The sequence below is a fragment of the Populus euphratica genome, unplaced genomic scaffold (assembly GCF_000495115.2).
Source record: "Populus euphratica unplaced genomic scaffold, PopEup_1.0 scaffold87.1, whole genome shotgun sequence".
NCBI lineage: Eukaryota > Viridiplantae > Streptophyta > Magnoliopsida > Malpighiales > Salicaceae > Populus > Populus euphratica.
This window is the reverse complement of record NW_011499900.1, coordinates 956,044-979,565: the sequence shown is the minus strand read 5'-3', so window position 1 is coordinate 979,565 and position 23,522 is coordinate 956,044. Positions and strand designations below refer to the sequence as shown.

Sequence of the window (23,522 nt, the reverse complement as noted above, 5' to 3'; positions counted from 1 at the left end):
CTATGTAGATATGATGCCACTTCGACGCAGGGCGTTCGTGCTCACGAGGTATGTTCATCCAGTCAATTATGGCTGGTGTCTTCTCTTTCTCTTTTCCTTTTTTGAATTGAATGTAGATGTTATACTTCTCCTTTCAAGTCCTCGTTTTCAATTTTTAATCTCTTGTGCAAGAAAGTTATTCCTTCATACATCGCCATCACCTCCGTGAATGGAGCATGTCTTGTGACAATATATAATGGATGTTAATTAATGGGGGGGGCACACGCCACGGTGATTTTATGTTATCATCTCAAGATCGAATCCGATCAGGTAAATCTTGATCCACGAAAATTGATACGAGGGAACCTCGGCTGTCAACCAAAAAAGCAAGAATTTACCCGTGGTTTCTTTTCCCCTCTCCACCTCAGTTTGGAACTGATCGAATCATACACATGCCACTCCATGCGTAAGTTTCCAGAGCTGGGCAGTCCATGATGTTACTAGAAATTATTACAATCCATGGAGGACGGACAAGCTTGCATATTATTTAGACCCACAACATTAATATAGTATCTACAATTTAAGTGTTTTGACGAGTCCAAAACGATGATATGTTTGCTGAATATATTGCTCACCTCTTCACAAGTAAATTGATATATATTTCTTTTGGTTTTTTTTATATTTATTTTTAATAACAAGTTTATTAAAATTGAATTCTATAATATATTTTTATTTATTTTTTATAAAGTTTTATGATCATAATGGATTTAATAAGTTAATTTTGGATTGGCTTGAGTTTTTTAATTGATTCAATCTTATCTCTTTATTGAGTTTTATAGTTTGTTTTAATTTGATTTTTATATAGTTATTTTAGCTTTGTAACCTGGATTGTTGGTTTTGTAGGTTAACTAGAATTTTTTTTATTTTTTAATTGATTTTTTTATTTTTATTTTTTAATATTGTGCTGATTAAAAATTGAATTTCAAAATTAATTTTGATTTACTTTCTAAAAAGTTACTATTTTCATAATCTAGATTTTGAATTTAATAAGTTAAAATTAATTGATTCAATATATAGTTATATCAATGTTTTTTTTAAAAAATACTTTTAAAATTTTTTTAGTCAATATTATGTTATTAGAATTGAGTTTTATAATTTTATTTATTTATGTTTTATAAAGTTTCTTGGTCTCATAACTTTGATCGCGGGTTTAATGAGTTAACTTTGGATTAACTTGAGTTTTTTTATTAATTTTTAAATTTCATCTCTCAATATTAGGTTATTGGGCTTTATAGTTTGTTTTAATTTGATTTTTATATATTTATTTTAGTCTTGTAATCTGAATTATACGTTTTGCAGTTTAATTGAAATTTTGTTTATTTTTTTAATTGATTTTTTTTTAATTTCATCCTTCAATATTATGCTGATTAAAAATTAGATTTTATAATTTATTTGAATTTACTTTCTATGAAGTTATTGTTTTCATGATCTATATTATGAATTTAATAGGTTAAACTTAATTGATTAAATATATTGTTATCTTGATATTTTAAAAAAGAATCTTTAAATTGTTTCAATTAAACTATATTTTTATAAGTCGTTCATTTGCCTATAAACTTGTCAAGTTAACTAAGTCATTAGATCAACTCCCGCATAATTTAGTTTTTTTTCTTATTAAAAAACATATTTGCAAATATTTTTTTACATTAAAAACATTAATCTAACTCACAACACAATTAATAGTTTAGTAAAAATTAAACCAAAAGACTATTTGATATTATAATGTAAGGTGTTTTTTAAAAATACTTTTCACTTAAAAATATATCAAAATAATTTATTTTTTTAGATTTTTTTTATTTTTAACATAAAAACATGAAAACCATTATAAAACTTAGAAAAACAAAAAAAAAAATATCGATTCAATATTTTTTCAAGAAAATAAAACACGGTCCATCACGGTTGCAAATGCCAAACACAATATTACATAGCGCCAATATTGCTGGCACAAGTCCAGAGATTATTGGAGCCAACAAGCCTGCAAATTTAAGCTCAACGGATGTCGACAAGTGTGGCGTACAAATATTTATGTGCATTCCATTAAAATAACTGGGACGGGCCCAGGAAGTTACTTTCGTTCACAAGGAAAAAATGCATATAAACAGGGTTAAAACAAGGAGTGGAAGAACCGTATTAGCACTTCAAAGGCAGCGCTCATCTGATCCAAGGCCATAAGACATAAGTGTCGCACGAAGACCACTTGCAGGTAACATTCTTGAACTACTTGTGTAACACTAAATCCACGTTGGGTACATTTGCAAAAGAAATAGCATGGGATATGGCCACCACCCATGCTCCAGGTCTGCCTCTCCTCAGAAAGCTTTTGAATCCATGGATGATTGCCATTGTTTGCTCGACCGTGCTTATTACACATAAAAGTCAACTCTCCATATATACAGAAAAAAGGATTATCTTTGTGTTGATTGATTCTCCTCTGCAAATATCAGACTTGGGGAAGTTCAGCTAGACTGTTTCTCTGTGAGTTGATTGTTAAGAAATTCCAGCACTGAAAGACGCTGCGATTGCAAACTAATTATCAGCCCCTTGCTTAGGATCTAGATTCGAGATAATTATGATAGTTAACAAGCCCACATAGAATGCCTACCCGTTGCTCAAGGCCAGCTTCCTCAGGCTTTAATGTCAAGGATTCCAACAATTTTATGGCCTCGCGAAATCTATCCAGTGCAGCATCCTCATTACCAATAGTCCTGTCCACATCAGCAACTTTTGCAAGGGAAACAGCCACATCCAGGGTCTGTAATTAACGGATGAATAGAGAATATTAAATACAAAGGAGGCCTGGAAATATGAAGCTTCTCAAACAAGCATAAGCACGCATGCTGTTTTATCACATCATTGTGGTTTGGAAAGAAAGACGAGTACAAGGCTCGTTTCTTATGCTTTCATTAGGAAGGCAAGCATGCAGAGAAAAATGCTCTTTATATAGTATAATGCAAACAGTCATGAAAATTCTCAAAACTGGGAGGCCATTGTCCCTCTCATTGCTATTCAAAGTCCACCTCCAAGTCGTAGAACTTATCACAAATCCACCTGTACCTCAAGTCCTAGAGCATGATAAATGATAATAAACAATGTAGATGGCATGTGCTAGGAGAAAAAGAAGTGCATGCTGACCTGGGATGAAACACTAGGATGATGTTTGATGGCATCACATCGCACATTAAGAGAACGGACATAGTAAGATCTTGCAGCTTCCAGATCCCCGTCATAATATTTGAGATCTCCAATTTTATTAAGTGAAACAGAAAGTGTATGCATGATCTGTAGGGAAAGAATTCCAAAAGAATTAGGGTTGACAGGGTAAAATCACGTTTAGACTAACAGGCACCAACACTGGTGAAATTTTAACCTCCAAATCAGCTGCAGGCAATTTCGATAGGAATTCTGCACTCTCTTCAAAGTACGTAACTGCAGAGCCAGCATCCCCCATTGATCGACTGGAATAGACAGGATAAGTAGAGATTTTAGTCAAAGTAAATTAATTAGGACCCAACCATTACTTTGAAAGAAGACATTGAAACCCATAAGATTTTTTTAAGAAGTCAGCAAAACATACTGATTTAGAATAGATTGCCTCTAATATCAGTTGCATGTCCTTAAAACTATCATTTACAAGATCAGATTCCTTTGTCTACTCAAGGACTTGACAATCCTTTTGAGTGTGACAAAGATGATTCAAGCTTAGTAATTCCTACTTCATCGGTGCAAACCATATTGCAGGAGTTATTCCAGCTATAAGTCAGCAACCTCAACAATTTCATCAATGCAAAACCATGGTGCAAAGTAGAATTGCAATAACAATTTAACATCTTTAATCAACTTCTCCATCATATAATTGTTTATGGAAAATGAAAAGCCACTTTGATGGCACGGAGTTGGTTCTTTAGGAATACTTGGATGACAGCACAACCCATAGAAAGAACGCTCTTAATAAATGAATATAGTTCAATCATTTCATCATCTATTGAAAAGTGCATGGGTTCCTCAACTTCTTTTAGTGAAAATGAGATAGATTGTTTTTAGAAACATATTTTCATTGCATTGAGGTTTTAACCATGTGAAGAGTTCCCTTATGTGAACATCTTTTTTTTTAAGCAATAACTTAATCCAAATAGTTTGGTGCTTATAACTTAATCCAGATAGTTCGGTGCTTATAAAAAAATTCAAAATAAATATATGATCTTACTGAGAAAAAATCTTTTCAAACTATTTAGATAAAGCACCATTTCAGTTTCAATTTCTCCATTCAATTCAACTACATCTTAATACCATATCAGAATTATTTTTCTCCTTAAATTTGTCCCATACTAGTTGGAGTTGGTTAAAGGAATCCTTTATCTCAATTCTCTAGCCAAATTCAGATGTTGCTGTTTAACCCTTTTCATTCTACCATTGTCCTTAAACCATCGTGTGCTTACTCCAACAAGATTAGCTTGAGCTTGCAGCATTTAATGAGTTACTAGCAACAAACTAAAGAAAAGGAGAGATGACAGACCAGCAGTCCCCAAGCATTCCCAGCACTGCTCCAAGCTGTGAACACAGTTCCGATGTGTTCCCTGCTATTTCTATCTGGCCTCGGATGTCTTCTGCACAAAGACTCAGTCTTGATCTAGCACTTTCCACATTCTGTGCACGAAATGCCTACACATGAAAGGTCAAAAAACAAGAGAACAGTCAACTAGAAGTTGCAATAACAGCTAATTAGACAACAACCAAGAGCATAAAAGATAGTTAAGGATATGTTCTGAACTGGAGAAGAAAGCAGCAGAATGGAAAAGAAATTTATGAGAAGCTTTCCGCTAATATAGAATACCTTGACAATTTTGATGAGGTAATCGTATCTAAGACAAAATAACAATGTTGATATAAAAAAGTTTGGTTGGGTATTTCACTCCTATGGATAATCCCAAGTAACCTAAAAATAACATCTATTACAAGGACAATGGAAACTCAGTGAAGGTATGATAACAAGCTCAACTCACCCTCATGGCTTGTTGCACCAAGAAAGCACCTCTCTCCAAAGAAACATCCTCGTATATCACTTTTTTATTCTCACCTACTTTCCCCTCTTTATCCATGTCAACATGGAACCTCTTGATTCTAGCATGACCATCAACGAACCGATCAACTACACTCTGGAGATCCGTATCAGCTTCAATCCTCTCAATATCAGCTCCACACAATGGACAGTCCTTGAATCGCGAAATACAAACTCTAATCCAATAAAAAGAAACCGATTCACAAACATTACACAAACCACTATGAAACACAGAAAAAAGCAAATAAACATCATAGCATAGAGTTTCATTCTATCATCTCCTTACTTGCAATAAACATGAGAACATGGCACGCATTTACTACAATCAAAAAGAAGCGCCTGGCATATCATACAACTATGAGGGCCCAATTTAAATGTCTGAGAATCATATCCAAAAGGGCATTTCGGCGAAACGGTAGCAGATGCACCAACAGATTCTTCCTTTGCTTTCCCTCCTCCCTCATGCTCGGCCGCATGTTTTTCCGGACATTCCCCTGGTTTTCTTGATGACCCATCATCAGGCCTTGAAGCTTTCACAAAAGGGCAAACTGGGGTCATCTTGGTAAATCAAATTCTGCATCAAATTCACCAAAAATAAAACATGGGTTTCAACCAAATTGAATCCAAACAGTTAAAAATCAAACTTTTTTCCATTAAGGAGAAATTGCAATCTACCAAATATGATTATTCATAGCAAAGCAATATAAATAAAGGAAGACAAGGACAGAGAAATAAAATACCAGACTTGGCCGTGACACTAGGGGTTGTGAGTATTTCTTGCTTCTTTTGAGCTGCTTTCTCTTTCACACACCTCAAAAATCTACCCGATCGTCTTGAGTATAGAAATGGAAAATGTCAGCTTCGTTCATTCGTTCATTCATTCATTCATTTAATTGGTGTTTTTTAATAAATAAGTACAAATCAGCCACGCTGTTATTTCTCAAAGGTAGTTTAAAGATTTTAGATTCAAGCAGAAATTAAATAATTTTAATATTATTTATCTAATTTTTATCTAAATAATATAAAAAAATCCTACCACTAATTAAAATGAGGAATTTTTTAGATTTGCAAATCATGGTAAAAGAAGGTGTGATTTACTTCATAAATAATTAATAAGAAATTAATCTCGAGAATATCTTTTCTTTTCTCTTTCTCTCTAGCAAGTACATTTAAAATAATTTTTTTAAAAATAAAAATAAATTAAATAAATGATGTTTTTTTCTTGAGTTAAATAAATACTATAATTTTAAATTTTAAAGTTTACTTTATATGAGAAAAATTCAATTAATAAATCAAATCAATTTAATTTGCTAAAATATAGATCAAATAAATTGTTGTAAAGAATTGGTTCCATTGTTAGTCTTCAAATTATAAAGAATTTAAGTTTATCCTAGAAATTATTTAAATCTTGCCTATTTCTTTTTTTTCCTCCTTATTTTACACATTTTTTGTTAGATTATAAGAAAAATGCCTTTTTCGTGCAAGCACCAGATATATGCAATCATTTAATTTAACAATGAATACTTTTAGTTGTTGTTTTTTTTCAAATAATTTTGGTAATCTCACCAGTGCCTATAAAACATTAGGATTATTTATCAATGAGTGTCTGATAATTTGTTTTTGCAAATAAATACGATAAGGTCTCAAATTAGAGTTATAGTTTTTATTGTCAAATGAATAAAACAAATTATTATTATTATATATAAATAGATGATTTGGTTTTATATATTAGGAGTGTTAGAGAGTGTGGTAGATGTTATTTTTTAAAATATTTATTTTTTTATTTGAAAATACATTAAAATAATATTTTTTTTATTTTTAAAATCTTATTTTTGAAATCAATAAATAAAAATGATCTATAATTGTAATGCCAAAAATAATGATAATATAATTTTATATGATCTCGTGTGAAAGACGAAGAAACATGCTTTGTCAATGGAAATGAAAAAAAAAATTGAGACATTTTATGTGATACCATACCATGTGTAGACATATTTGAAACAATTTATGGCTGCTAATTTTCTACAAATAATGTATTAGAAACCTATTTTTTTAAAAAAAACTCTTATTTCTAAAAGAAAAGTGAATTTCTGGGGAATTTTAGAGAAAATATACAGATTTTGTAAATCCAGTATGATTTGAGAAAAATAAAGGATGATAAAGCATCCCAAATGGTGTTTTTCTTCTTTTTTTCACAAATCAAACGTTAGATTTGCTCAATGGAGCTGAAAATTGTATTGATACAATGACATGTTTCACTGGATTGGAATAAAGCTTATAGTTTGGGGACTAAATTGTAACTATACCCAATTGTAAATTATTCCCATCTTTGCGAGTTCAGTTAAGTTTAAGAGGTATTAAAAATGGTCCCTTTATTTTGATCAACTTTTCAAGTCAAATTCTTCGCTTTAAGTTTTGTCAAATCGAACTTTCTAACTCCAATTATAAACGATTCAAGCCCCATCATTCAAGGCTCTAATCAACCGAACTGTCGTGCGAATTCTACGATGTAATAATTGTGAGGAGAGTGTCGAATTGTATCTAACTGAAGGAAAATATGTTTGTTTTACCAAATTAAAATAAAAGGGATTAATTTGATCAAACTTACAAAGTAGAGGTAGTATCATACATGACCTTTAGGACGGGAATGTTATGGCGGTTCTTAAGCGTTCTTCGTGGCTGTTAACGGTGAGTTCGAAGGCCACTACGCAACCAAATTATAATTTGTTGGCAGAGGAGGGAGAGACTATTGATAGGATTGCAAAAATGATTATCTTGTACCCAAGAACTATACTGCAAAAACGTGATAAGATTATTTATGAAGTGAGAGCTCTCAAGGATTCTCAAACCGAATGCTACTGTTTTCATACACGCCGTTATCTACCGGTGAATCGACTCGGAAGAAGAAAATTAAGGTGATGAAGAGTTTGGGCTGGAGTGACGAGGAGATTTGGCATGCTTTTTAAGCGAGATCCTTTTATCTTGATATGCTCAGAGGAGAAAATCAGGGCCGGGGTGGCTTTCTTGGAAGATATGCCCACCGGAAACAGCTACTACGGTTCAGGTTGATCTGCTATCCTGTGACCTTTCTTGAAAGAAAGCGCCTGTCTATAAAAAAGAACAGGAAAGAGGATGAAGGTGCTGGGAAAATTAGGATTAAATAACTGGATATTAATTTCTCTTGATTAATTTATAATTTATAAATCTTTTATTTTTTTATATAATTAAAATTAGAATCAAATAATCAACAAATATAAAGTAATAAGTATATAAATTAACACTAAATTTTTATATAAAAAATCTGATGCGAGAAAAATTACGAGATCGTAATCCACTTAAAAACTTCTACTATCAATAAATAATAAATTCACAACTGTTTTTTTTTAAATTCAACTAAGTACTTCAACATACATATTATCAAGAACAATCTATTCTTAGAATATATTAAGATTAAAGAGGAAAATATTTGATAAAAACTCACAACACTAACAGCCTCTTTTTTTGTCAAAATATTCAACTTCCACACTACTAATCTTTGATTGAACAGTTCAGAATAAAAAGTAACATGTCTAAAAGCTGTTGTCAAAATCTCAACCTAATCCAACAGTGAACGAGCTGAAAATAAAAAATAAAAATAAAAAATAAAAAATACAGCTAGCTCTTCTTCCTCCCCTTTTCTCTTCTTTTTTATTTTTTTTTATTCAATAATCATATTACTGCAGTAACATTGTGTTTTTAATTTCAATAATTTCAAGAGACACCTATGTTACTGACTCTTCACAATTAATATGATGATTCGAACATCACATATAATGCAGGACCACACATAATAGGAGGTACGGAGGTGGGGAAAGCCTCCTGTCGAGCAACAATTGCATATGGCAGATTACGTTATCTATCTTGATAATAGTTGTGAAATTACTACTGCTACTATTCTGTGGTTGATATGTTGTGCTTTCTCAGTAAAAATCTTCGACATAAAAGAAGAGTAAAGCAACTGAAACACAGGCTCGCACAAAACAACATAAGTTCTGATATTTTCTGAAGAGATCAAGGCCAAGGAAAATCCTAAAGTTTAACAGTGGCGATGCTTAATTTGGTAGTACTTACTGAGATAATTTGAAGGTTAAACCAGATCCATCCAACTTTCCTTCCACGATCTTCCAGAAACGTTCAGCCATGGAAGGAGTGAAATGATTGCCCCAATCTCCCACCTCTCCTTTCCTGAAGAAGGCACTGTTTGAAAATCCTGATGAATGGACACCATTTCGGTTCACTTCCAAATCCTTGAGATTGTCAAAACTACACAATCTTGAAATTTCTTCAATAACTCCTCCTTTCTCTTCTACCTCGGTGAAGGGAAAGCCCAAGAACTCTGCTAACCTCTTCAAGTTCAAGATAATATCCTCTTTCAGATCCTCATACTTCAAGAACAACACCTTGTCTGGTCTTTCCAAGCTTGCTTTCCAATAGCTCAACATACTATTCCAAAAGGGTCCGTGACTCTGTACACCGCGACATATGTTCTCGAAACATTCATCAATTGATGATAACGGTTTTGTGCTGCCTGACACTCTGTTTCGAAGGAAATGAAAATAAGAGACAACCTGGTCCAAAGGATTCCTGCATATGTACACAATTTTACACTTGGAATCTCTGATGGACTGTGGCAGAGATGTGTAATGTGTGTGACAAGCAAGAATTCTTGGAGGAGGAAAATCAAGATCTGGGTTCGAGCTTTTCAAGTAAAGATCATTCTCAAAGAAGGGCACCAGTTCATGAGGTGGGGTGGTGGTCAGGGGACTCTCTTTGGGACTGTAGCGATCTCGGTTTACAACCGAGAAGGTGAGTGCCTTCAACCAAGTAGTACCTGACTTTGGCAAGCTTGCTACTATTATGTCGGTGGCTTGTGCCCTGAAGTTTTGTTGAAAGGAAACCACACCTCTAATGCAGTAGGCTGGATACCAGGTATCATTGTAAAGGAGGAGGGGAGCGCCATCCCAGTCTTTCCCACAAGGAAGGTTGAGTACAAATTCTTGGAAACTATCTTCGGTGGCTGCCTCCATGAAATTGATGATTGATGTGTGAATCAAAGTGAGGAATGGTGTGTGTTCATATATATATTAACTCGTTGGACCAATGCAAAGCTTAAGCTTTCAGAACAATCATTTATATACAAATTATTATTATCAATAATTCTAAAACACGTGCGTGGGGAATCATTATAGTTTTCATCATATGTGTCTTTTTCTTTTTGCTTTTGTTCTTCTTTTTTTACATGTTTTTTTTTCAAAATTGACATCTCTTTTTTTTTTTGTTTTTTTTGTTTTTTTTTAAATTATTTTTATCAATTTTTTTAAATATTGAACTAGTTGAGAGTTGAGAATTTAATTATGTATTTAAAAAAAACATTATGAATTACTATAATATTTTTCTATATGATTAGCTTCGTAGTTTTTTCAAAAAATAACATTTTGAATTGCTATAATGTTTTCCGCACGTGGTTTTTGTTTGGATATAGTGTTCCCTGCATATTTTTTTTTTAAATTATCCATGTTAAATTTATTTTTTTAATATTGAGTTAGTAGAAATTGAGTTTTAGTTTTCTCCGTATTTTTTTATATTTTTTTTCAAAATTGTCTTTGTTTTTTGTCTTTTTTTTTCAGAATTGTCTTTTTTGATTTTTTTTTTAAATTATCTTTTTTATTTTATTTTTTGACTATTGAACTGGTTGAGAATTTAGTTTTTTAGTTTTTTTCTTTAAAATACTATGAATTGTTATAGCATTTCTCCACATAGTTTTTTTAATGATTTTTTTTTGTTTTCTTTCATAACCATCTTTGTTAAATTTTTTTTTATATTGAGCTGATTGAGATTTTAGCTTTGTAGTTCTTTAAAACACTATAAATTGCTACAATGTTTTCGCATATATTTTTTAAATTAATAGAATTTTTTTTTTTTATACCGAGCTGATTAGTAATTTAGCTTTATAGTTTTTTAAAAAAAAACACCGTTGATTGCTAAAAAAATTTTGTTATGATTTTTTTAAAAAAATTTGAGAGAAAGAAAGAGGGTGGAAGGCATTGCAGGTGTTAGTCTGCTACTATTAGGGTTGAGATTTAAGAATTAAAGAATGTGATATTTGGGGAAAGGGGTACTTTTACGAGACAAACAAGATGGAAAGGAAAGGACTGAGAAGAGTTAATATTTTTTTGTTAATTTTATCAACCTCGGTCCGAGTTTATCAAGTGTGAATGATTTTAACCGAGTTTCATCAAATTAGATCGAGTTTGCTATCTTACGAGTTTTTTACCCGATTTCACACATTATATCTATTAAAAAATCATATAATTTTTACTTTTAATTGTTATTATAATATTATTATTTATAATAAAAATATTAATATTTATACCATAATTGATAATATTTTTAATATTTATATTATTAATTATAATAAAATAATAATATTTATAGCACAAATAATATTATTTTTATATGAATATTTTAAATTTTAATAAAATTAATAATATTTTTAATGCAAATGTTATTCATTATGATAAAATAATAATATTTATAATATTAATTATATTATTTTTAGGAATAATATTTTTAATTATATTAAAAATTAAAATATTTATAACACAAATAATACTATTTTTATAATAATATTTTTAATTATAATAAAAATTAAAATATTTAAAATTCTTCATCAAGACTTAATAAAATTGTTCATGTAAGACCCATTAAGCTGGGGTTATGAAGCTGAACCCTAAATAATCGTGTCATTTATCATGATGACCCGAGTGTATTAGCTCTCCTCAAGCCACCCCATGACCACATGATGTTCTGGTCTATACATGGGGTGGGCAAGGCCAGGCTCACCATAGCTCACCATAGCACTGCCAATTGCCACATGGCAATCGAGTCTAATTGCTACATAAAGGTCTCTTAGCGTCATGTAGTGTTAGGGTAGACCAAGCATCAGGTGTCTGCATCTCATTATTATTATTATAATATTATTATATATAATAAAAATAATATTATTTGTGTTATAATTATTTTTTATTATGGTTAAAAGTATTAATATTAAAAATAATATTTCTGTGTTATAATAATAATTATTTATTTAATTAAAAATATTAGCATTAAAAATAAAATTATTTTTTATTTTTATTTTTATTAAAAATAAAAATAATATTATTTCTATTATAATTATTTTTATTTTTATAATAATTTTTCTGAACATGTCCACACCCAATATACATGTTCAACCTTAAATTGGGGCTAGATGTGGTCACACCTATCACTAAGTTGGGACGCGTCCCCACCCACTCTCAAGTTAAGCCTAGGCGCGTCTGCACCTAACTCGGGTTGGGTTTGCACCTAATAATAATAATATTATTATTATTATATATAAATTTTATTAAAAGGCGTGGGGAACCTTTTAGTATATTGTTAATATATTGCTTGTACTCACGAGATGCTTTCACTGGACATGCTGGAAGAAAAATCATGAAACCATGCGTGACACGACTTATTGCGTGGATAGGGATTACTTAATCTCTAAAGTTTTATAAACTTGAATAAAAAAAATACTAAAATTCACAAATTCTAAGGTTACAATAGGAGAAAATTATAAAGGAAACTTTAATATATTTTGATTTTTTTTCATAAATTCTCGTCAGCAAAATAGCCAACAACACTATTTAAATAAAGAAAAAATAGTCTAATTTATAAAATTCTAATTAAATTAAAATTAAAAAACCCAAAATAACAAAATATATAAAGAAAATCCCAAAATCCGCAGTACATGGACCTAGTTTGGGCGAGGGTGGGGAGAGCCTCATGGCAAGCAACAATTGCAGATGGCAGATTAATTACCCGATAATTACAACTATTATCTATCTTGATAATAATTGTTGAATTACATGCCAAATCCGACAATCCATCTATAAATGGACTCATTGAGAGGTAAAACATTAATTTTCATAATAAAAATCTTAAGCAAATACTACTGTGGTTGATATGATGAGACGACCTTTCTGAATGAAGATTTTCGACAGAGAATGAAAGCAGGTAACTGAAACACAGGCTCGCACAAAACAACATAAGTTCTGATATTTTCTGAAGAGATCAAGACTCGGGCAAAGCAGGAAGTTTGACAGAGCGATTCTTGATTTGGTAGCACTTACTGAGAGATTTTGAAGGTTAAACCAGATCCATCCAACTTTTCTTCCACGATCTTCAAGAAACGTTCAGCCATGGAAGGACCAAGATGATTGCCCCAATCTCCCACCTCTCCTTTCCTGAAGAAGACACTATTTCGCGTTCCAGAAGGGCGGACACCATTTTTGTTCACTTCCAAATCCTTGAGATTGTCAAAACTACAGAGTCTTGAAATTTCTTCAATAACCCCTTCTTTCTCTTCTTCCTCGGTGAAGGGAAAGCCCAAGAACTCTGCTAACCTCTTCAAGTTCAAGATAATATCCTCTTTCAGATCCTCATACTTCAAGAACAACACCTTGTCTGGTCTTTCCAAGCTCGCTTTCCAATAGCTCAACACATTATTCCAAAAGGGTCCGTAACTCTGGACACCACGACAAATATTCTCGAAACCTTCATCAATTAATGATGATGATAAAGGGTTTGCGATGCCTGATACTCTGTCTCGAACAAAAACAAAATCAGAAACAGCCTGATCCAAAGGATTCCTGCACACGTACACAATTTTACAGTTGGAGTCTCTAATGGACTCTGGCAGATACGTGTAATGTGTGTGACAAGAAAGAATTCTTGGCGGAGGAAAATCAAGATTTGGGTTCTGGCTTTTCAAGTAAAGATCCACCTCAAGGAAAGGTACCAGTTCATGTGGTGGGGCAGTTATTAAGGGGCTCTCTTTGGGGCTGTAGCGATCACGGCTTACAACCGAGAAGGTGAGGGCCTTCAACCAAGTAGTACCTGATTTTGGCATGCTTGCTAATATTATGTCGGAGTCTTGTGCCCTGAAGTTTTGTTGAAAGGAAACTGCACCTCTAATGGAGCTGGCTGGATACCAGGTCTCATTGAAAAGAAGGAGGGGAGTACCATCCCAGTTTTTCTCACTTGGAAGGGTGAGTAGAAATTCTTGGAGATTATCTTCCTTGACTGTCTCCATGGAAATGATAAATATTGTTGTGTGAGAGACACTGAGGACTGGTGCAAGTGGGGAACTCGATGGATCAAGGGCACGTTTAAGCTTTCATATATAACAAGGCAAATTATAATATACTCGACAAACTTGCCTGTGTCGACAGGTTGTGTCAATCACCATTTTTATACAGGAGAATCCATTTACGTGGTTAATTAATGATCTTTTCCAGTATTGGCAAGAAAGCTCTCCACGCATTTAATGGAGGCGAATCCATTTACATGCATGCATAATGATCTTACAGCACCATAATTGCACGGTAAGTTTCACAAAACCGTGCATCGACTTAATTTAGTCAAAATACGAAGACAATCCAAATAAGTATCTTGTGTTTTGGTGTATTTGCGTTTCAGATTTTCTTGTTTTGTTTTTTTAGCTAAGTTGCTCATATAAGTCCTCAAACTTTTCAATTCTTTGTAGTTTCATCCTAATCCCTTATATCGAAGCTTCCCCTTCTCTCTCCTTTTCCCACTCGAGCACTTAACTTTTAAGGCATACGTGCCCACTAAATGCTCTACACTGATACTTGGTAATTAAAAAAAGAACAAAAAAGAACAACTTTTTGACATGTAAGAGCCTGATTGGAAAAGCTTTTAAAGCTCATCGGGTCCTTAAAATTAATATTTGTTTCAGATAAATCCAAGAAATAGACTTTGTTTTCATCCTTATGTTAAACAAGCCTTTGCAAACTTTTAAAATTAATATTTAGAGACAGTATGGTTATTAGCTGGCATTGACATAATAGGGGGCATGGACCGCGTCAGCTGCGGACATAAAGTTCAGAGTATAATATTTTAACAAGGGCTGAGTAATTTTTTAGGGTACAAAATTAATTTATTGGGTGGAAATCATGTCAAGTTTTTTTTTTTATTTTAATTTTTTTATATTTTTTAATTAATTTTTAAATTTTTAAAATTAATAATTAAAAAAATTCATGACCACCTCTAGAGATGCTAATTGACATGTTCAATTGACTACAATATATTTTTGTTCAAAAATTTATTTATTTTATGTTTTAAAATATTTTTTAAAATTATAATTTAAATCTTTATATTTACCATTCAAACCTTGATTTTTTTTGTGTTAATCAATTTGTCAATTTAATTAAAAATAATTTTAAATTTAAGTTAAAAAAAAAAAGATAATTCACCCACTAAAGTAGGTTAACAACTAACACCTTCAACAACTACTCCAAATGATTTAGCTAAGTTAAAAGCATACTAGATATAGCTAAGTTGCACCAATCATTGACAAAATGATGCAATTCATGTGTTGTTATGATTTATGGATCTTGTTTTACTATTGATACCTATAAATAAAGACATTGTTTGAGAGCAATATAAAAAAAAGAAAGAATATGAGATTGCAACATATAAGAAGAAGACAGAAAGAGGTGCTACTAAGGGCAATAACGAGCTGGGAATTGAGATTGAGTGAGTGTAATTATCCTTCTTCATGTATTTATTTTATGTTTTTTCGTTATCTCTAATAATATCGACTCTCATATAGATGCAAGCAATTTTTCAAACCACGTTAAATACTATGTTAGTGTACTAAAACTCTTATAATCAAATATCAGTACATTATCAATCTGATTTTCTAATATTTTTTTATACAAATACATTTGAGTTTTAAGTTTTTATTCCAATTGAATTTATGTCATGTTATATTTCCCTGCAAAATCCTTAAAATGCATTAATTTAAAAATCTGATATTGTTTTTTTCTAAGAAAAATACTTTATAACAAGTTTTTAGCATGTACATTTTTTATTTGTATTTTTTGTGAGTAGATTGCAGTTATAAATTATTTTCGCATTGGAAATTCAAAAAGTTATAATGCCTTATATTTTCAGAAAACAAAAAAAACAAAAAAAATCAATTAATTGATAATTTTTGAAAGATTAGCATAAAACTTATCGATAATTAATTTGTTTTTCAAAAGTAAACTTATTATATGTATTTTTCTCAAAAAGCTAACATGTGAACGAGACACGAAGATGAGAAATCCTTACTAATTTAGTATGAAATTATTTTATCCTTTTATTCAGAAATTTAGTATCCTTACTAATGCTTTACACTGATTGGAAAAGCTTTTAAAGCTCATCGGGTCCTTAAAATTAATATTTTTTTCAGATAAATCCAAGAAATAGACTTTGTTTTCATCCTTATGTTAAACAAGCCTTTTCAAACTTTTAAATTAATATTTAGAGACAGTATGGTTATTAGCTGGCATTGACATAGGGGGCATGGACCGCGTCAGCTGCGGACATAAAGTTCAGAGTATAATATTTTAACAAGGGCTGAGTAATTTTTTAGGATATAAAATTAATTTAGTGGGTGGAAATCATGTCAATTTTTTTAAAAAAATTTTTTATATATATTTTAATTAATTTTTAAATTTTTAAAATTAATAATTAAAAAAATTCATGACCTAATTGAGTTGAGTTACCTCTGGAGATGCTAACTGACATCTTCAATTCATTACAATATATTTTTGTTCAAAAATTTGTTTATTTTATGCTTTAAAATATTTTTTTAACTTTCAAATTTAAAAACAAATTATAATTTAAATCTTCATATTTACTATTCACACCTTGACTTTTTAGTTTCAATCAATTTGTCAATTTAACTAAAAATAATTTTAAATTTAAGTTAAAAAAAGAGATAATTCACCCACTAAAGTAGGATAACGACTAAAACGTAATATTTTTTTATCATTAAAAGAATTTTTAATTTCACTCGGCACGTCCCCGAAAAGTAATCATAATCTATATATTTTAAAAAGAATTAAGTTGTGCAATTTAGAAGAGTGTCGTCGAGCTATACTATTTCTCCAAAAAGTCTTGAAACTGCACTTGTTCTTTCAATACTTTATTTTTGAAATGTATTTTATTTTTTAATAAAAAAACCCTCCTAACCTTGTCATAAACATTGTTGCCATTTTTTTTATATATTTTTTCTCTATCTCTAATAATATCTAGAGTTTAGAACAATAGTGAGTTGGAAGTTAAGTTTGAATGGGTGTAATTCTCCTTCTCCTTCATGTATTTATTTTGTATTTTTTCTCTATCTTTAATAATATCGACTCTCTCATGGATGTAGGTGATTTGCCGAACTACGTTAAATATTATGTCATGTGCTAAGCCTTCTATGAGCAAATATCAGTACATCATTGGTATCAAAGCACATGGTTTAAAGTGGTATTTGATTTTGTTCAAAAATAAAAGTTGTCAAAATTATGTTTTAACCATACCACTGTATAAAGGAGAAAGAGACGAAGTCAATGGTGAAAATTGTGTCGAAATTGGACATCAGACATGGTCACATACGCTATCACGCACTAACAAGGTGGTTGGCCACGCACGCAGTTGTACGCCCCATGTCACACTCTTCTTCCTTGCCCGAATGGGTTAACCTGACCCAAATACTAGATGACCTGACCCATGTGCCAAATCTGGATGATGATAACATCATCATTGCATCAACATGCACAGGTGGCATGCCATGTCAGCAACCAGTCATCACTGTGGGACCCACCTACCACATCATCACTCGCATCGAGTCGAGCTAGAGCTAAGGGATAGGATTCTATGTAATGAAGCCTACGTGCAACTGAATCTGAGATTGAATCTGGGTCGTTTATCAAGACTAAATTGTTTTGATCAAATCTTAACTATCTAAAGTGCAATTTGGATGATTTCAGACTTGTTTCCAGCTAATTTAATCATTTCGGATGCAATGGTATGATCCAATCATTGAGATTGAGACCATAAATAATAGTGATGAATTATTAAAAAGAGATTGCCTGATCAGGAGGCATCTGATGGTCATTGTGGTGGTCGATGAAGATAAAGAAAAAGAAATTGCACATGGTTGTCCAATTACATATGCTAAACTGTTATGTTGGGAAATTTTAATTTCCTTGAGAGAAAGCAAAATTAGGACACTTTGGACACCCGATGATGTGGAAGATTTAAAGTGGAGAGTAGAAATTGATAAAGACTAATCTTGACGAATCTAAGCACTGGTAGTCTCACCAGATGTTTAGAAATCAGGTATGAAACCAAAATATTCTAGATCACTTGCAAAGGAAAGCCACAATAAAGCTAGCAAATGGTTGTATATACGAAAAGACAGTACAATAGGTAGATATGGCTTAAAAAGTTCTGGCTAGAAGATTGGGTTTTAAATGAAACCAGTGTGACCCCTCTAATCTTTCCTGAAAACTTACTTAGTGAAAGGATTATCCATATAATACTATTTTTGTATATATGACAATTTGTTATAAAACTGTTGAAGACTAGTAGGATGATGGCACAAAGGAACAATTAGGTTCCTTATGATCAAAGATCTGATGGAGTGGTGATTTTTTCAAAAAGTTAGATTCGGTGACTATGATTTCTCACGGGGAGAACTGATGAAGACCCAGATAATGGTAGAGAAATGCAACAAGGACATGAAGATTGATACCTTATTTTGACTTGGACAAGTGTTGTGATAAGATGAGCTGTTATCAAACATAAGTAAGGAATATGGAGAAATCTAGAAAACAGAAATTGCAAGAGGGCACATAGAGATTGTGTAGGAGTACATGTAGGATCCAACGAGATACTGTAATGAGACAACAAGTGCAAGGAGAAGAAGAGTTCCCAGATGAAGCTTAGAGTAGAGACTGTGTGAAGGTTGTACAACAGGAAATCTTTTATGCTCTTGATGAAGGCAATAAACGAGGACCTTTTCAATACATTCAAGGTTGGAAATATAAGTTGTTGCAGATGCACCTAATTAAAAGGGTGCAAACGCGTGTGATAAAATGCTACCACTTATAATGAAAGCCGAAAACACTAAAGGGAGTTGGTGTGGGTGGAGCTGTCAAGCAGAAAGACGTAGAAGCTCCAAACATAGAAATCAAGATGGACGATTACGAGGAGTGTATCACGACTCTTTCTTTTGTATGTGATCAGTGACAGTGATCTCTCCTATAGTCCATATAGTGGTAGAGAATCTTGAAGCCACTTTGAAGCGTCCTAGCTAAAGGAGGATGCAACCGCCTATAAAAGGCAAAAACACCTTAAAAAAAAGGTATGAGAGTCATGAGATGAGCCCAAGATCAGACCGTCGTATGACGACGAGCGAAGACACCTCAGAAAAAGGTGTAAGGGCTATGATAGGAGCCCCAATTACAGAATGTCCTAGAGCCAATGTGATGACTAGATATAAGTGGATAGATGGATAACTAATGTGATGGCTAGATATAAGTGGATAGATGGATAGCTAATGTGATGGCTAGATATAAGTGGAAAGGTGGATAGCCAATGAAATGACAATGATAAATATGGAGACAAATACAGAATTGACTTTCATGAATATTGCTCTCATACTTAAGATCAATGAGTTAGAAGACAATTGCCTTGGACAATAAATAGATGATTTATGGAGCATTAAGACACGACTGCTAGGAATAAGCAGAGGGCATGCGCAGGTTCTTAAAACAAGTTGGCTCTTTATCAAGGTGGTGAGCTCGGTAATGATATTGTAATACTCAGAGTATCAAGACAGATATAGATCAACCTTTAATGCGCTACCTCTATAGTTAAAGATGAAGAACTACTTGAACTCTTGAGACTAAGAGCGAGAGAGTCACGGAAAAGTAAGACGTGGTTTCTAGGGTGGAATAGAGGGCAAATACAATTCCTAGATGAGTAAACTCTTGAAAGAGTGGTAAGCTTGTGATCATATTGAGATACTTAGATAATGACTGTTGCACTTGAGAATACAATTTTTTGTTTGAGGGGGTGTTGTAAGCCTTTGTGTGAGACTTGAAAAATCATTCCTAAAGATTCAGAGTATGAAGACAGAATGGAGCATGGTTGATACGCTCGAAGGGGAATGTTGTGTCCTAGAGATAAGTGTTAACACTCTTCAGATATGATGTGGAAGACTATCTGGTTGTAGTGATTCTTTTGTGTGAAAAAAAGTGTGCTTTGGTGACTGAAAGGTTTGGCAAATACCAGTAAACTTGGACACAAATGCTCTCAGAATGACAAGCTTGGAAGAGCTGCAAGATGAAAGCTTGTGCTGAAGAAGGAAGAGGATAATTGCCCATATAAATATCAAAATGAGTGATTGTTGGAATATTGTTATTAATGGGCAATACCTTTGCAACCTACCAAAAAGAGTAGGGTTGTCATTGTCAAAAGCATACAATGGTAGAGGTATAGCCAAGTTGCACCAACCATTGATAAAATGATGCAACTCATATGTTACCATTATTAGTGCCACAAATCATTCCATGATTTGTGAATCTTGTCTTATCATTGATGTCTATAAATAAAAGCATTATTTGAGAGTAAAATGAGAGAGAGTGTATGAGAGTGTAACATGTGCGAAGAAGACAGAAAGAAGGGTTGTCAAGGGCAACAACCTTGTGAGCTGGGAGTTGAGTTTGAGTGGATATAATCTTCCTCCTTCATTTATTTGTTTTGTGTTCTTTTCCTGTCTCTAATAATATCGACTCTCTCGTGGATATAGATGATTTGCTGAATTATGTTAAATATTATGTCAGTGTACTAAGACTTCTATGAGCAAATATGAATACATTATCGGTCTGATTCCCTAACATTTTCTTATACAAATAAGTTTGAGTTTAAAGTTTTTATTCCAAGTGAATTTATGTCATGTTATATTTCCCTGCAAAATCTTTAAAATGCATTAATTTAAAATTTTGATATTGTTTTTTTCTAAGAAAAATACTTTATAACAAGTTTTTGGTATGTATATTTTGTGATTTTTTTCCTAAAATATTTTTTAATTAAATATTTATTTTCATATAAATTTATTTCTTTGAATCTCAATGTTTCATAGAAACTCATCATTATGCTAAAATCATTAAAAAAAAAATATCTTAGAAAAGTATTTATAAATATAAAAAATCATATGTCCTATTTTTACTATCATAATTTTATCTGAATACAATCAAGAATTAAAAAAATATATATATATATATATATATATATATATATAAAGTAGATTGCAGTTATAAATTATTTTCGCATTGGAAATTCAAAAAGTTATAATGCCTTATATTTTCAGAAAACAAAAAAAACAAAAAAAATCAATTAATTGATAATTTTTGAAAGATTAGCATAAAACTTATCGATAATTAATTTGTTTTTCAAAAGTAAACTTATTATATGTATTTTTCTCAAAAAGCTAACATGTGAACGAGACACGAAGATGAGAAATCCTTACTAATTTAGTATGAAATTATTTTATCCTTTTATTCAGAAATTTAGTATCCTTTAATTAATATTTAATTCGATGATTCACCTGATGAATATCAATCCAAAACTGCATATACCAAAATTACCTAATGCATATGTTTTAGAAACCAAATTTAAATCTCATAAATAACTCTATGGAAACTATACCCCAGCTTCTTTTTAATTTTTGTGGGTTATATAAAATTTTATGCTGATAAAATTCTAGATTTATTTTTAAAAATTTATCAATGTGAATACTATAAATTTTAGAATCATTAAAAATTTATAATTATCAATATGAATATTATAAATTTTAGAATCATTAAAAATTTATTTAGTCATTAATTTTTAAATCTTGAAAAATTAAATAAAATATATATAAACAGATCTGAACAATCCAGAGTTAAAAAAATATTTACTTTAAATTAACATTATTAACCAAAACAATGAAGGCTTAATTAAGCAAAGATTCTAAGATTTCTTGGGATGGAGATTCTTTCCAGGAAAACAACAAGGGCGGGTTCACTTAACAAGTTTCATGAAATCCACACTTACAAGAACACAAGGGAATTAAGGACAATCAAGCACCCCATAGCTAGGCACTTTCCTGAGATGTTTTGAAGGATAAACCAGATCCAGCCAACCTTTCTTCTACTATATTGAAGAATTTTTCAGCCATGGAAGGACTTAGATAGTTTGCCCAATCGCCCACCTCTCCTTTCCTGAAGAAAGCACTATTTGGAGCCCCGGATACTGGACGAACACCATTTTTGTTCACTTCCAAATTCCTGAGATTGTCAAAGCTGCACAGCCTTGATATTTCTTCAATAACCCCTTCTTCTTCTTCTTTTTCGGTGAAGGGAAGCCCCAAGAACTCAGCCAGTTTCTTCAAGTTAAAGACTATATCCTCTTTCAGCTCTTCATACTTCAAAAACAACACCTTGTCTGGGCTTTCCAAGCTTGCTCTCCAATACCCCAACACGTTATCCCAAAAAGGGCCTTGACTCTGGGCACCACGGCAAATGTTCTCGTAGCATTCATCCAGTGACAGTAAGGAAGTGCCATCATCTATTTTGAACTTGTGTGCAAACTGAAAAAAAGAGACAATTTGGTCCAAAGGATTCCTACATATGTACACAACTTTACACTTGGAATCTCGAATGGACTCTGGCAAGTTTGCGTAATGGGAGTGACAACCGAAAATCCTCGGAGGAGGAAGTTGTTCAAGATCTGGGGGCTGGTCTTTCGAGTAAAGGTCAGTCTCGAAGAAACGTACTAATTCATGGGGTGAGGTCGTGAGTAGAGGACTTTCTCTGGGGCCATAGATGTGGCGTTTTGCAACCGAGAAAGCAAGGGCTTTCAGCCAAGTAGTGCCTGATTTTGGCATGCTAGCTACAATTATATCGGTGTCTTGAGCAATAAAGCGGCGTTGAAAGGAATCCACACCTCTCAAGTTAAAAGCTGGAATCCAGGCACCTTGGTATAGATAAAGAGAATTTGTGCCATCAATGTTTTTCTCGCTGGGAAGGGTGAGGAGCAGTTCTTGGAGATTTTCTTCTGTGATTGGAGGCATTTTGGATATCTGGCAATGGGAGAATTGATCAGTGTAGGCACAAAATATATAAGAGGAGACACTCGAGACCAAGGGAAGAAATTGATCACCTCTCATTTATTTATAGGAAAACAGAGTATTTTTATGATTTTAAAGTGGGAAAAAAATTAAATGCTTCAAATGATTTGGAAAAACATCACAATCCATGATGCGCGTGATGATCTCGACGACTGTCCCATGAAAACGAACGCATTTTTGTAAAACCAATCCAAGGAGAAAATGGCAAAAACACCAAGTCACAGTGATTGATACATGGGCTCTGCAGTGACATCCATTTTTCATTAAATACCCAAGTGGACAGAGCTAGCCACCCCCTCGAAACCGAAAGAAAATTTAAAATAAATAAGAGGAACAATTAATCTATAT

General features: G+C 32.2%; 3 protein-coding genes and 1 long non-coding RNA gene across 7 annotated transcripts; 1 reads left to right on the top strand and 3 right to left on the bottom strand.

Moving 5' to 3' along the window:
* Positions 1-2,036: 2,036 nt before the first annotated feature.
* On the bottom strand, positions 2,037-6,000 carry LOC105132695 (zinc ion binding protein). Of its 3 annotated transcripts, none has more exons than XM_011036329.1 (8): positions 5,836-6,000; positions 5,382-5,669; positions 5,040-5,271; positions 4,553-4,698; positions 3,407-3,494; positions 3,172-3,318; positions 2,642-2,791; positions 2,037-2,552 (listed from the first exon to the last, which is right to left on the bottom strand). In XM_011036329.1, the coding sequence occupies exons 2-8, from the start codon at positions 5,651-5,653 to the stop codon at positions 2,496-2,498; spliced, it is 1,092 nt and encodes a 363-aa protein (XP_011034631.1). In that variant the 5' UTR covers positions 5,654-5,669; positions 5,836-6,000; the 3' UTR covers positions 2,037-2,495. The 3 variants fall into 3 exon arrangements, with proteins under 3 accessions (XP_011034631.1, XP_011034633.1, XP_011034632.1); XM_011036331.1 differs by lacking the exon at positions 5,836-6,000 and adding an exon at positions 5,771-5,793; XM_011036330.1 differs by lacking the exon at positions 5,836-6,000 and adding an exon at positions 5,740-5,762.
* A 2,150-nt stretch (positions 6,001-8,150) lies between these two features.
* Positions 8,151-9,110, top strand: LOC105132694 (uncharacterized). Its single transcript, XR_843620.1, has 2 exons — positions 8,151-8,233; positions 8,932-9,110. It is a non-coding gene; the product is annotated as an uncharacterized LOC105132694 (long non-coding RNA).
* A 2-nt stretch (positions 9,111-9,112) lies between these two features.
* LOC105132693 (cytosolic sulfotransferase 15-like) lies at positions 9,113-14,457 on the bottom strand. Of its 2 annotated transcripts, XM_011036326.1 has the most exons (2): positions 13,470-14,450; positions 9,113-9,387 (listed from the first exon to the last, which is right to left on the bottom strand). In XM_011036326.1, exons 1-2 carry the CDS (start codon positions 14,247-14,249, stop codon positions 9,202-9,204), a joined length of 966 nt encoding a protein of 321 aa, XP_011034628.1. In that variant the 5' UTR covers positions 14,250-14,450; the 3' UTR covers positions 9,113-9,201. The 2 variants fall into 2 exon arrangements, with proteins under 2 accessions (XP_011034628.1, XP_011034629.1); XM_011036327.1 differs by lacking the exon at positions 9,113-9,387 and having other exon boundaries at positions 13,191-14,457.
* A 7,617-nt stretch (positions 14,458-22,074) lies between these two features.
* Positions 22,075-23,117, bottom strand: LOC105132754 (cytosolic sulfotransferase 15-like). The gene has a single exon (XM_011036424.1). It carries the CDS (start codon positions 23,115-23,117, stop codon positions 22,140-22,142), a length of 978 nt encoding a protein of 325 aa, XP_011034726.1. The 3' UTR covers positions 22,075-22,139.
* Positions 23,118-23,522: the final 405 nt, after the last annotated feature.

Coding starts and splice junctions, on each gene's coding strand:
- LOC105132695 (XM_011036329.1), bottom strand. CDS start 5,653: ATGACCCCAGTTTGCCCTTTTGTGAAAGCTTCAAGGCCTGATGATGGG. Junction 3,495..4,552: donor GGAATGCTTGGGGACTGCTG/GTCTGTCATCTC, acceptor TGTCTATTCCAG/TCGATCAATGGGGGATGCTG. Junction 3,319..3,406: donor TGCCTGCAGCTGATTTGGAG/GTTAAAATTTCA, acceptor CTTTCCCTACAG/ATCATGCATACACTTTCTGT.
- LOC105132693 (XM_011036327.1), bottom strand. CDS start 14,249: ATGGAGACAGTCAAGGAAGATAATCTCCAAGAATTTCTACTCACCCTT.
- LOC105132754 (XM_011036424.1), bottom strand. CDS start 23,117: ATGCCTCCAATCACAGAAGAAAATCTCCAAGAACTGCTCCTCACCCTT.